General features: G+C 54.1%; 1 protein-coding gene across 1 annotated transcript in view; it reads left to right on the forward strand.

Moving 5' to 3' along the window:
• CFAP77 (cilia and flagella associated protein 77) overlaps positions 1 to 14,437 on the forward strand; it is a 136,624-nt gene that overhangs the window by 108,140 nt on the left and 14,047 nt on the right. The window contains exons 5-6 of the mRNA XM_004269070.4: positions 667 to 772; positions 4,970 to 5,071. Of these exons, the coding sequence (XP_004269118.1) occupies positions 667 to 772; positions 4,970 to 5,071 (208 nt within the window). The remainder of the gene's footprint in view (positions 1 to 666; positions 773 to 4,969; positions 5,072 to 14,437) is intronic.

Raw genomic sequence — 14,437 nt, forward strand, 5'->3', positions numbered from 1 at the left:
CCACTTTACAGTGCTGTGAGGAGTGGGGCATGCAAAATGCTCTACACAGGGTAAGTTCTCCTTGGCTGGAGACCCTTGTCAAAGAGAACTAGAGCGGAGGCTAAAGGCAGTAAAGACGGATTTCATTCAGTACTATTGCAAAGGGGAAAGTGACCTCGCTCAATTCTGAATACAACACAAGTGGGGATTTATAGCCAAGGAGTAGAGTGGATGGAAAATTACTACGAAGAGACTTCAAGGGTAGGGGGATTCTTACTAAACTGACTTAATAGGACTCTTGGTAAAGGCAGGCCAAGGTGATCAGATTATCAAGGGCGGGGGGACGGACTTAGCAGGGTTCTTTGCTAAGGTTGACTCTTCATCCGGCCAAAGATAGATCCCAAGAACGAGGCCTGATCAAAAAGAGGGCTCTGAGAAGCCTGCCTGAAATCTGGTCAGGGAGAGAGTCTGTCACCATGTCAGGCCCAGCACTTGGTTGGTGGACAGTAAGTGTTTGTTGAACAACTCACACGAGGCACCGTTTCTTCCACGGCTGCAGAAGGGCCAGAGAGAAACTCTCACAGCCTTGGGAGAACACTTTGCCCTGTAGCCCTGATGGTCAGGTGGGCAGCCTCTGGGGAGGGGGGCCTTCACCGACCTCAAGCCCATCTGACTGCTTCCCCACAGGCCTTCCACCCCCTTCTTTGATCTGCTGCAGCATCGGTACCAGCAGCTATGGGTGCAGGAACAAAAGGCCAACCAGAAAGCCATCAAACTGGAGAAAAAGCATAAGGTAAACGCAGTGCTCACTCCAGAGTGGATGACTGATGGGGTGGGAGGGAAGAGAAGGGAGGGGCTAGGGGAGGCAAAGCCAGAGCTCAAAAGGATGCCGCCTGTCCATGTCTATTGCTGGGGTGTGGGCAGGGCTGGGGAGTCAAGTTGCTTGTTGCTTTGCTGAAAGGGTCTCGGTGATGATCAGGTTCAACCCCGACTTAAGCCCCGCCGGCATCACCAGTAAACTGGCCCTGTGTGCCTCTGGGGCAGGATCGGGACCCCATCTCCCGATAACCGTCTGGGGACGGTCCCACCAAACTCCATGTGACCCCACACATCTGGAAACCAGATTGTCCACGAATCTGACCTGGCCCGGACAGAAATGTGCCCCGGTCTATCTATAAAGAAAAGGTTAGGAAGGCGAAGTCCAAAGAGAAAACCCACTTCTGGGAGGGTTCCGTAAAGACCGCGTTTTATGAAACGTTAGGATACATTTTGTTTCAAGTGGATGACTAAGCCCCATGCTAACCGCTCCACGTACATCACATACATCATCTTATTGAGCTGGATACAAGCCTGTGAGCTGGGTGTCACCCTAGTCCCCAGGCATGGAAATCGAGGCCCAGAGTGGTGGTGGCCACACTGGGAAATTTGAGCTGAGGACAGAATGACACCCAAGCACCAGCAATTGTTAACGGTGTGCGCCTAGGTGAGATTTTTACCTGGAAAAACATCTTTAGCAGTGAATTTGCATTGTCACTTATATTTGAAGATACTAAACGTGGTATCCCCTTTAAAATAGTCTGAGAGGGCTTCCCAGTAGCGCAGTGGTTAAGAATCCTCCTGCCAAGGCAGAGGACACGGGTTCGAGCCCTGGTCCGGGAAGATCCCACATGCCTCGGAGAAACTAAGCCCGTGCGCCACAACTACTGAGCCTGCGCTCTAGAGCCCGCGAGCCACAACTACTGAGCCCACGTACCACAACTACTGAAGCCCGCGCGCCTAGAACCCGTGCTCCGCAACAAGAGAAGCCACCGCATTGAGAAGCCCACGCACCGCAACGAAGAGTAACCCCCGCTCGCCACAACTAGAGAAAGCCCACACACAACAGTGAAGACCCAACGCAGCCAAAAATAAATAAATAAATTTATTTTTAAAAGTTTAAAAAAATAAATAAAAATAAAAAAGTCTGAGGTTCGGACTTCTGGAGCACTCAGGTTGGTCTCTTCTCCAGTAGATCCGGATCGATGACGGTAAAATCAGAATTGCTTTATGCTCACGTAGCACTATGTAGATTTCATCAGAAGCACAGCTTTAGTGTCTTTGGTTGTTGCAACGATCTCACCAACGCCGTCCCTCCTCCAGATTCCGTGCAGAGAACTGGATCCAGCACGCACCCTGTGTTCATGCCTTTTGCCCTCCCGGACACCCCATGAGGTCCGAGTCTCATCAGATCATTCAGTTTGTTTCATTTTCAGATGGAGGAACTCAGTCTCAGAGAGGTTAAGTGACTGGCCAAAGGTCCCAGCCGAGCCAGGACCCAGGTGTGTCCCGCCCCAAAGTCCAGGCTTTTCCTGATGGTGAGGTCCCACTCTTGCTGATTACGGGAAAGCTTAGGATTCAGCAACAGTGCCTGTGATGTTCTAGGGACAAACTGGGGAGTGGAAAAGTCTTATCAGGGATCCCAGCACCCTTGGGACCGGCCAGGAAAGGCTGCTGGGTGGAGGGGCCCAGGGCTCCCCAGGCCCAGCCAGGAGCCAAGGCCCCTCCTGGCTGTTGTCAGCGGTGGGTGGAGTCCGAGACAACCACTCCTTAAAGAGCAGAGCGTTGTAATAATACTTTAAAGCAGCCCATGACTAGTTTATTTGTTAATGGCTCCAGAAGGAGTCAGCTCACTATGGTAACGGCCAGTTTCCGAGGGAGCATTGCCGTTACACGCTGCTGCTTTCTAGCTCCGATCCGGAGTCCTGTTTTTAATTAGCAGCTATTTCACGACAGCTCAGAGTGTCACAGGTCCTCAGAATCCCGGGCCTCCAAAGACACGTCTTCTGAGTCTAGAGACAATCGCATAGCCAGTGCCCCTCAGTTTTCAGCAGAGCACCCCTTAAGCAGCCACTGTGGGCGGCTCCACCCCCAAGCACTGGTTGGGGACAGGTGCCAGCCTGGGGGGGTGTGAATTTGAGTGAGTCACTGCTTTGCTGGGGTCTCAGTGACCTCACTGGGCCAAAAAGGGGGTCAGATTAAATGGAGGCCTGCAGAGCTGGGCCCAGCACATAGTGGGCCCTCAGAAAATACTTGTGCAAACCATCCCCAGAGTTCTCTTCCTGTCCCAAGATTCTCTGTGGCCATCAAACGGCTACAAACACCCAGACCCACTGATGGCTGAGGGCCTGATGAACAATTTATTAGGGCTGATAAGACCTTTGATTTACAAGGTCAAACTGCCCCCATCCTAGGAGAAGCCTGTCTCTTCAGCATCTCAGGATGTCCTGGATTTTGGAAGATGATGACCCCAAATGAAATTCTTGGAAACAGCTTCCATTTAGTGAGTAATCATCTTGGACCAGACACCCCGCTCAAAGCTAACTCCACAAATCCTACAAGCACCTGTTCGTTAGGCATCGGTACCCGCATTTCCCGCAGAGGAAACTGAGGTTTAGAAAGGTGACAAGACTTGCCTTCATTCCTCCAGTTCTGAAGGCCAACAGCTCCTTCACCCCGGGCCGGGCAGCCTCTTGGCTTTGGTTCGAAGATGAAACTTCAAAGCTGTTCTAGAAAGCGGAGGGGAGGGCTTGTAAGTTATCCACAGATGCGTTCAATAAAATTAATATAATTGATCAACAAAATCAATCAAGCAAAGGGGTTCGATGGGGTGGTGGCATCTTCAGTTAGGCTCAGGTCAGCTTTTATTTGTCGGGTGCACTGTGTGCCCTGCGTCCTCTCTTACACCCCCTTCTGCAGTGGCCCATCCTCTCTGGGTCACTTGGGCACCAGGGCATCGTCCAGCTCATCCGCTCTGGGTGTGAGGCTCCCCCTCTTCACACTGCGGCTGTAATTATAAACAAGAGGCCCGTGTTTACCAGTTAACTCCCCTGGGGGGGTTTGAATTTTGACAAGGATCACAGCCGTGGGCTAATAAGGCCTGACTGTGTATGGAATTCCCCCGGGGCACACATTGAAAATGCAGACTCCAGGGCCCCTCCCCCTCTGGTTCTAAGGTTGGAGGCCTGGGCCCCTGTGTTAGTCTGCTGGGGTGACCATAACAAAATACAACGGACTGGGTGGCTTCAACAACAGAAATCTTGGAGGCTGGAAGTCCAAGATCAAGGGGCCAGCGGAGTCGGCTTCTCTGGAGGTTTCTCTCCTTGGCCTGAAGACGGCCACCTCCTCGCCATGTCCTCACATGGCCTTTCCTGTGTGGACAAGCCTGGTGTCTCTCCTCTTCTTAGAAGGACACCTGTCCTACTGGATCACAACCCCACCTGATGACCTCCCTGAACCTTAATCACCTCCTTAAAGGCCCATCTCCAAATACGGTCACAACTGGGGGTTAGGGCTCCGACATGTGAATTTGGAGGGGAACGCAATTCAGTCCACAGCAGACCGCATGAGCTACAGAACCCTAATTATGCGCCTGCCGGCCTCTGTTCGTGGGCACGGGGCGTGCAGCTAAAGAGGAGGAGGACCGCCTCTGTGCCTCTGAAATCCCACCCCCAGAGACCTCCGAGGCCCTGACCCAAGCCCCCAAATCCCTCCCCCCGAACAGGAGTCCTCCTTCCTCTTCCACGAGCAGACCATGCTGAGGACCTGCCCCACAGAATGGCAACAAGCATCGAGTCATTCATTCTTCATGCAGACACTGTGGCGTCCGTGGTAACCACCGGGGCTGTGTTAGCCACTGAGAAAATTACAAGGGTGTCTGGGACACACCCCTGCCCTCAAGGTGGCTGCATGTCAGAACCCAGAGAGTTCTAGGGCCGAAACTAAAACCAAAATAACACGCTCCCAGCGTCCCATGGTCCCACCCCCAAGTCCACTGTGGTCACAGGCAGGGCCAGGGGTGCAGGTGCACTGAAATCAGACAGGGAGAAGGGCCAGAGCCAGGAGGAAAGTGACGCGTGGGTCTGCAGCACCAGGACTCCCAACTCCTCGTCGTGGCTCGGGCTTCTCCAGGGAGCCGGTAACCATCTTGCCTTGGCATTTCTCGGGCCTGCAGGTGATCCTTGGGAAACTGTATGAGACCCGGAGCAGTCAGCTGAGGAAGTACAAGCCGCCTGTGAAGCTGGACGCCCTCTGGCACGTGCCCCACTTCCAGAAGGTCAGTCTCGCCTCCACCTGCCCCTTCCTGCACCCGGGGGGGGATGCCCCTCACCTTGACTGGTCTCTACCTGTCCTCTAGACCGTAGAGTTCTGTGGGCTTCTACCCATCGACTGGCATAACAACAACAACAATAATAATAATAGCAACAGCAATGACTAACATTTTGGAGCCCCTCCTAAGTGCCAGGCACTGAGCTCCACTTCATTGGCTCTTCCCACACGTGGAAGCGGGGAGCTGCTGCTATCACCCCCATTTCACAGCAGGAAATGTGGAGAACACTGGTGAGGGCAGCCTTGGGCTGAAGCTGGGCCATCTGACCTCGGAGTCTGGGTGTCTGTCCACTGGGGCAGACGCTGTCTGGACCAAAACCCCCTCTACTGATGGGATCATTGCACCACATCCTACACTGGGGACCTGGGGGTACAAGACAGTCCCATGCCATCAGCGCTAAACCTCCCGCAGAGGGGCATCCCTGGGGAGATGGAGCAAATGTCTCCTGTGGGCTGTCATGCGCCCAGAATGATCTCGCACCCACCATGCTCCGGCCTCAGGACTGACCCAGTGTCCATTCGGTCACGTAGGCCTGTCGCACCGTGACGGGGCTTCTTCTTTAGCAGCTTTTAGCAGAAGAAAAAGGAGGAATAGCCGGGGCCGTTGTCAGAGGAGGGGAACCAGGAGACTTGGGGACAGTGCCACGGGATGGTGGGGGCCATGTGTGCCCAGCTCGGGCACAGGGAGCCTTTCTAGGGGCCACCAGGGCCACGCCTGGTCCCGGGAAGACAGCCGCACAAAGCCACATTCCCAGACAGCCCAGGCCCGGCCGCTGTGTAGAGTTAAACTGCAATTTAGACAGTGAAGGGGCCCATGCCTTCCTGAACCTAATGCAATCGAACAGGCTGCCAGAGAAGCCCACTAGCCCCCCTTGATGTCGCTCTCATGTCCTGCCCAAGTGGCCTCCATCAGCACGTGTCAGTGGCCAACCGCCCTACTGCTCATCAGCCCGTGCCGTCCCTGCACACGCGGGCAGGACTGGGCACCCAGTGGGAGGAACGGGGAGTCACCGAGCTGCTGCCCCGTTATCACTCCTCCGCCCTGGCCTGGGCAGCGCCCCTCATCTTTGGTTCCTCCGCCTCCCCCAATTTCCTGCCTTTTTATCCACATCCCTCCTCCCCTTTCTCTGACTCTCACACTCGGGAGTTTCGCCTACCGCCTCCTTCCTGGCCCGTCTTCTGTCGCCTTTCCTCTTTTGCTCTTTTCTCTCTGATTTTCCTGATGTTGGACGTCCATGGGGGATGCAGGCATCCTGGGGACCCTGCCCAGGAAGGGATGGGACCCACGGCTCCCTGGGCACGAGATGCCCTGCCAGCAGTCTGCTCTACGGCAGACTGACCCCCAGCCCCTCTCAGCCCCCTTGTCTCCGATTTAGAATCTACAATTAGCTCCCAACCCAATGGACCCAGGAGGGCTCAGGTGGTCTCCCCGCAGCCCATCGGAGCGAGGAAAGGCCCCCCTCCCGCCTCCACCACCCCCACCCCAGGTAACATGGATTCTGCTGTGTCAGGAGCCCTTGTCTCACCCGCAGGTAGCCCCGCAGCCTGGCCCGGAGTAGGATTGGAAATCCAGATATAAATGAGTTTCTATTTCTAAAAGAGGGGATTTGACTCAGCTGAGCTCAGGTCTCTTCCAGTCTTTAGATTGTTACAAATTACCGTTAGGAACACGGTGGCCCACCTGTGATGCTACCCCTCTGTGTGTGCTAAGTCATTATTTCACACAAGCATCCTTACCTGAGTTGTACTGAGGACAGGCAGAGATGGGTTTCATTTTCCTTGCCCAGCAAGTGGCTCGGCCTGGAACCCAGGTTCCTCTGACTGCAGGGCCCGAGCTCAAAGGCACTATCCATCGTGTCATAGAAATAACGAGAAACAGAATAAAAATGCAAGCCCCGGGATTTATCGGGTGATTTTTCATCTTTCCTGGGGATGTTCACAGGCTTCTGGAAGTTCAGCTGCAGGAATCTCAGAGCAGGGCTGGTCCCTGGGCGCCATGCCGTACAGCCCAGCAGAGGCGCTTAGAGCCCCAGGGCGCTGCCGCCACCGCCGCGACCCTCGGTGCCCTCCCCGTTGGGAAATACCACCCATGAACAGTATTTATTGAGCTCTTACTGTGTGCCAAGTGCTGGACATGCATTATCTCCTAGATATCATACTCTCATTCTACTGACTCGGAGACTGAGGCTCAGAGAGGGGAAGGAACTTGCCCTGTGAGAAGGGAATGCCGGCCTTTGAGGCACATAGCCACATTGCAGTTCATTACTTAACCGGGCCATTCGTTGTTCAATGCCCATCTTCCCCCCTAAAGTGCGAGCCCAGGAGGACATGTCTGTTTTGTCTCCACTGTGTCCCCGGAGCCCAGCCCAGGGCCTGGCACCCAGCAGGTGGCCAGTAAATGTCTGTGGGAAGGATGAATGAAGGAGTGCATGAACGAATGAATCACCAGTGCAGCCCAGGAGGACAGACGAATTTAAAAGCCTTTCACAGACCCGATGAAACCCCCTTCCCAACCTAAAGGTCCCAGGGCCCACCAGCTGCAGCAGCCGACGGGGTCCGGACTCGGAAGGGGCGTGGCCAGAGCTGCTCCTCCCGCAGGGGTTACTGCTGTTGAGGCCCCAGGAGGGTCTTTGTGTCTCGTGTCTGTGCCGATCCGCCCGGCCCCCCTTCCCCACCCGGCCCCATTATGAAAGGAAAAAGCGCTTCCAAAAAAGTGGAATCTGTCACGGTGATGGATAACCTAAATGGACTCTCCCAGCTCGCGAACAGATGTCTACGCTGAACTCTGTCAGAAATAATTAAACACCTTTCACACGGAAAAGCAGCAGGCAGGGCGCGGGCGCTCCCGGGCTGGGTGAGCGCTCAGCAAAGCTGGCTTTCCATCCATCCCCACCCGGCACCGCGCGGGGCACCTCCGGATCCGGGCCCAGAGGGACCAAGGAAAGGGGCAGAGACACCCCTCGGTAGGGTTCCCTGTCCGGCCACACGGGGTCCAGCGCTATCTCCTAGTCTGTGCGACCAGCCATCGCCACGTGAGGGCCAGTGCCCAGAGGGAGGGTTAGCCGACAGCTGGCGAGTGGCCTGTCTGCCAGGATGTTCATAACAGGCCGCCAGCCAGCCCCCAGGCCTGGGCCAGCAGCTGGACCTCCCTGGGGCTCAGTTTCCCCACCTGAAAATGAGGGGGGAACACTCGTTCTTGAGGGTCTCTTCCAACCCAAGTTTCCATGACCAAGGAGCCATGTGGCGTGAGGCACGGGGTCTCGCGGAGGCCGCAGACACCGAACCCAGAGTGAACTGGGACAGGTTCTCATTTCGGGGACAGGACATGAACTCATTGCCTCGTTCCTGAGTGGGGGGACCCCTGGGCCTGGGGCCACACCCTCTGTGCCTGGTGGCCGGGCTTTCTCTGCGCCCCCCTCCGCAAGGCGTGCTGGGCGCCAGTGGGAAGGGAGGAGGGGGCAGCGCTGTATGTCTGTGTGCGCGTGACTCCAGACCCGGGCCACGTGGTGACCCTGCCATTCCTGACCTGTCACGTGGCTTGACCTGTCCAAGGCCCCGTTTCCTCTTCGGTCAAGTGGACCAGTGAGGCTCCCCTGGCAGGGCTGTTCGATGAGAATACGTGTACAGTGTTTAGCAGAGCGCCTGGCCCTTATCAAGCTACCAATAAGTGGCGGCTGCCACGAGGGTGGTCCTGGTGATCATTCATTCACTCACTCATTCATTCATTCACAAATCTTATCTGATCATTCATTCACTCACTCACTCACTCATTCATTCATTCACAAATCTTATCTGATCATTCATTCACTCACTCACTCACTCATTCATTCATTCACAAATCTTATCTGATCATTCATTCACTCACTCACTCATTCATTCATTCATTCACAAATCTTATCTCTGAGCACCTTTATGTCAGACCCTGTTCTCAGCACTGACCATATACTACTGTAGGGCTGCTGGCGACAGGCAACAAGTGAGGTGGACAGACGGACGGGCGGACAGGTAACTGAGCAGGTGGGCCACTAGACGGGGAAGTCTGGAGAAGCTCCAGCCCTAGGCGTCCAGTTCTCACAGCCTGAAATGCTGGGGAGACGTCAACCTGAGCTGGCAGCCCCGAGTTTGGGGGTGGGGATGACTGCCCACAACGAGAACCGCGACAGCACGATTGCGGACTCGGGTTGGTCCACCCTGTTCTGCCTTTTGTGTCCCCGGCTGGGGGTGGGGAGGGACAGGGCACCCCAGCTCACCCAGGACAGCCCTCCTTGGGTCTGGTTGGGAGGCAGACTAAGTAACAGCACCCCCTCTGCTCTCAAAAGTGACCCAATCAGAACCATATATTCTATGGTCTCCTGGTATGAAATCAGGAAAAACAGACAGTTTATCCCTCTTTACAAAAAGACTGCCAGTGATAACGGCCCAAAGACGGGGGGGCGGGTGCCCCTAAATATTTACAGCAGCACTGACGGTGGTGAAAGGCTGGACATCGCAGGCAAGTAATGGCTTAGGTACGTGTTGGGAGATATTACACAGATATCGCAGAGATAATATACAACGTCATGAAATATTATACAGCCACTGAAAATATTGACATCAGTCTGTACTCATCGACACTTTAATCATCTTTCCCCACTTTCATAATAATTTCCCCACATATTATTGGGGGAAAGAACCTGTGCTGCGTGACCCCGTCTGCATGAAGGCACACATACACCACACAGGGGGGTCTATGCTCCAGGACAGACGTCCGGAAGGAGAGGCCCCGAGTAGCGGCAGCTGGGATCCCGGGGGTGAGCTGGAGACTGTTTTACTTTCTCTGATGCTCTTCTCTGCATTGTTTCCATCTTTATAATGAGTTCCTGTAACTTTTACAAAACCAGTAAGGTTTTTTTTTTTTTCAATGTTTTTAAAGGATGGGGACTCTACATCCTTCCCCAGGGTGCCTGTCCCTGTGCTCAAGCCCCTTTCAGCCCTGTTCGTCCCTACGACTCACCGAGCACTCCCCGTGCTGCCGGCCAAGCCTGGTTTCTCCTGTTCAGTTTCCATCAGACATAAAGGTTAGAGGCTGGCGCTCAGCCCCAGTCGTGAAAGCGGCTGACTTGCGGAGTCTGGATCTCTACGGCGAAGTCCATGTTATAATTGGAGACCCAAGATCCATTTTAGAGGGGGGTTTGCCCAAGCATCTCGGGGTCTCCACTTCAACCCGAACACTCCTCCTCTCCCTGCAAGCCCTCACCTTTCCTCTACAGCCCCGATACCCACCGACATTACATAGTCATTCAGTCACTAAAGTATGAACAAATTGACTATATTTTCATTTGGCTTTTGGGTTCAGCCCCACTGCTTTAGAATAATGGCCCAAGCTATTAAGCTAACAGTTTGATTTACAAGCTCTTGTGCTCTGAACGCTGGGATCAGACTCCTCTCTTTGTGGAAGACTAACCCTGCCTCGGGTCTCCTGGGCCCCTGACTCACTAATAGAACAGGAGACGGTAGGGGAAAAAACGTCAGCAGTCAGCCAAGCAGTGACGCCCAGAGACGCAGCTGATTAGTGAAAGCTGTGAATCTAAGAAAAGGATTTTCTTTCCCACCTTTAAGCTCTCTTACAAATCATAGCTGGCTGGAAAGTTAGCTCTCTGTTAAAGCCCCAGGGCGGGCTCTCAGCCCGTCCACCCTGCTGCCGCCACCTCTCCAAAGGGCCCGCACGGTTCAACTAAAGATGGACCGTTCTCTGCACGGGTGTCTCAAGCCCCAAAGTCACTCCTTCCAGACCCAGGAAGGGCAGATTCCAGATGGACTGCCCCTCCCCTCCCTGAGGTCCCTGCACCAGTGATGTATTTTAAGAATCCCGTCGGTCTGTTGCCTCAGAATAAGAATCTTCCCAGGTTGCCGTGTAGGACACTGAGAGCACACGGGGCAATAGGAAGAATGATTCAGAGGCTCTGATGCTCTTGACATTTCTTCCCTAAATACAGATTCCCCCCTCCCCTAATAAGTCAGATCAGTATGCAGAAGGGCTGACTCGCGGAAGGAATAAAAGCAGGGGCTTAATTGGTTTTACATAATCCGGCACCTCGGAGAGACAGAATTTTTAGGCACCTGCTCACGAGGTGACATTGCTGCTCAAAATCCCAGTGAGCTGAAGCTCTGGGGGTGGGGACAAGAGGAAAAGGGGCCGGGGAGGGGGGCGGGGTGGGGAGAGGAGATGGCGGCAAAGTTTCTGGTGCAGCTGGAGAAATCTTGAAGTCCGAGGGAACCCGGGTCATGGAGGGAGGTGGCAGGCATCCTGTGGGATGTGGGAGCTGGCACTTGTAACAAAACAGCCCTGAACCTGGGCACCCCCAGCCTGGCTGTTCCCATAATCTGTCGGGCACCCCTGGGAATTTTCAGTTTAATCCAGAAAGCACTTCACCCCCCACTGGGTGTGAAAATATTTCCAATTTCGTGTCGAAAATCAACCAGAAAATAGACTAAGACGGCTTGTTTTGACATCAGGCATCTATTTCTAATCTCTGGAGATAGCTAGAATCTCATGTTGAGTTTTGGGAGTTGATAGGACTTGCCAGGTCCCCAACTGCTTCTCCCAGCTCATCCCCAAGAGAATAAATCCCCCATGATCTAAAGAGAATCTCCCGGGCTTAAGAAGGAGTTCGGGTTAACGTCTGCCACCTCTGGAATGACTTCCTCCACGTCTCCCTCCTTTCCACATGTCCCCACTTGTCAGCCTCTGTCGCCAGGCACCGAGGCTGCAGGAGCGATGGGGTCCAAGCCGCCTGGCACGTGGCCAGCAGGAGGGTCCCGCAGATAAACAACACTCGATGATCTACTTGGATAAAGTCAAGGTTTATTCAAACTGAGGTTTGTCAGAAGTGCAGGCGAGATGAATCCAGAGGCCGGTATCCTCATATCTACAAGTCGCATGCAACACACAGAGTCTCCCTGGTTTCCCTCAGAGATGCAAAGTTCGTGGGCATCAGAGAACATAACACGTCGGAGAGGAAGGAAGATGATGGGGATGTTTTCTTGGCTTCTTCCCTTCTTCTCCTCAAAGAGAGCATGGGAAATGATGCCTTAGCAGTGCAAACAATGTCAGTAGTTGGACCAAAGTCCACTGGCTGGAGGTGCAGAGGGAAGGGCGTCCAAGAAGACGGCGCCCCCAGATGACAGCACAAAAGCCACACCCGACAGCTCACACATCCCAAGTGCCTCTCAGAGGCCAGGCTGGGTGCCTCGATGGATGGTCTCGTTTGGTGTCAGTGCTCACAGAAACCAAAGCTTGGAGGCTTCAAGTCACGCGCCCCAAGGGTCACAGTTAACAAGTGTCGGGTGGTGGCTGAGCCCTCTGGCTGGCTGCCTCCAGGCCTCAGGCCCTGGAAGAGTCGATAAATACCAAGGACCTGCAACTGAGGTCACGGGCCAGTGGGGGCTAAATGCAGGACCTGGGAAGGAAAGAGAAGGGCGGTCAGGAGCTCGGGTGTTTATAGGTGTCCAGAGGGTCGTGGCCAGCCCTGCTCTGGCTGACTTAAGCCCTCGCAATAAACGAAACTCGCCACTGCCCCGCTAGCCTTTAGACTTTGACAAAACGCCGGAGCATCTTTTAGATGGCAGCTTGGCCCCAAGGCTAAAGAGGAAAGAGGCCATTGATGGAGGGGGGTGGGGGGTCAGGCTTGCTGTATCAAAAGGCCTGAGGCAGAGACAGAGCCCAGCAGGAGGGCCTAGCCTGTGGGCTCGTAAACCACACAGATGCGCCAGGTGCCATCCTGCCTCGGGCCCGCCTCTGCATCTGCATCTGTAAAGTGGGCATCAAGTGAACTGTGCGTGCAAAGCACTTGGCTCGGGCCTGGCCAGGGGAAGGTCACGGAGCAGTAACACCTCTGGGTTGGACGGGGCTTTGCCCTCTGCTCCTCTAGATGAATGGTTCTCAGACTTGGCTGTGCCTGGGGTCCTCTGAGGAGAGGTTTAAAATGCAGATTCCAGGGCCCCACCCAGGACCCCGATCCAGTGGGTCTGGGGTAGCCACCAAGGCTGCGTTTTCAACAAGCAGCTCCCCAGCTCCCTGGGTCAATGTCAATTCCTCCTACACAGATATGGTTAAAGCACACGTTCCCCAACGCAGGCTGTGCCCTTTCATACATTTGCCATAAAGCAGGTTGGGGCTTCAGAAAGAAACGTCCTATTGGAGGCAAGCTGTCGTCTGTTGAACAGGTCAGGATCTGATGAGGCTCTCTTCCTGGCTTACAGATGGCTACTTCTCGCTGTGACCTCACTGGGCAGAGAGAGAGAAAGCAAGCTCTCTGATATCTCTTCCTAAAACGGCGCTAATCCCATCATGGGGGTCCCACCCTCATGACCTCACCCAAGCCTAACTACTCTCAAAGGCCCCACCTCCAAATACCATCACACTGGGGGGTAGGGCTTCACATATGCATTTTAGAGGGACATGATTCAGTCCACAGCAGCTTCTTTCTCAAGTTCAGTCCAAGTCTGCCTCCTCTCTCTCCTTCAACCTTCCGCCTCAGGGTTGTGTTTCTCCCTTTGGAGCCCCATGGAGCCCACATGCTTCCCCTTCTAAGCGATAGCCCTGCAAATACCTGAGGTCAGACACTGTTTTGTCATCAGTGTCCAGGTTCGGGATTGTTCCTTGGGGCAGCGTTCTGAATGTCGATAGGTGGGACCCTGTGTTGCAGGGACAGTGGATTGCCCAGGTGCTGTGACCTCTGCCACCCGGTATGCATTCCCTACCTTTGTCCACAGTCACAGAAGATTTGTCAACTTGAACTGCCTTTCTACATATTTTTGAACGAAATTGTGGGTACAGATATTGCAGAAAATAAAACCCCTCTTCTATTGATACTTAGAGATTTAGCTGAGCAAAGGAGATGGAGAGGATCTTTAAGGATGCTTGAATCTCAGAGGCGTTTCTAAGGGCTCTGTTGCCTTATCCCAGGTTCCTAAACCATCCATCCATCCATCCATCCACCCAGGATTTGTTGAATGTCCACAGGGCGCCCCTAACAGTCGAGTAAGGTCCCCTGTCTGTTGGCATTTCCCCAGAACAGTGTCTGGAACATGGCATCAGCATCCTTGCTGTCTAGTTGAGGACACCTAACTCTAATATCCCTATCTGTGGCATGACAGGGTCAGCCTTGTCAACCACAGAAAGAGTCTGCTCCTTCTTAAAGGATACTGGAAAAAAATTCTTCCTGCTCATTATTCTAATAAGAGAAAAGGGGAAAGACGACACCAAGCCCCACCACAGTGTATCCCACCCCAATGGGCCATGGACACGGCACAGCCGAGTATGTCCCCGGCT

This window comes from Orcinus orca, chromosome 6 (assembly GCF_937001465.1).
Source record: "Orcinus orca chromosome 6, mOrcOrc1.1, whole genome shotgun sequence".
Lineage (NCBI taxonomy): Eukaryota > Metazoa > Chordata > Mammalia > Artiodactyla > Delphinidae > Orcinus > Orcinus orca.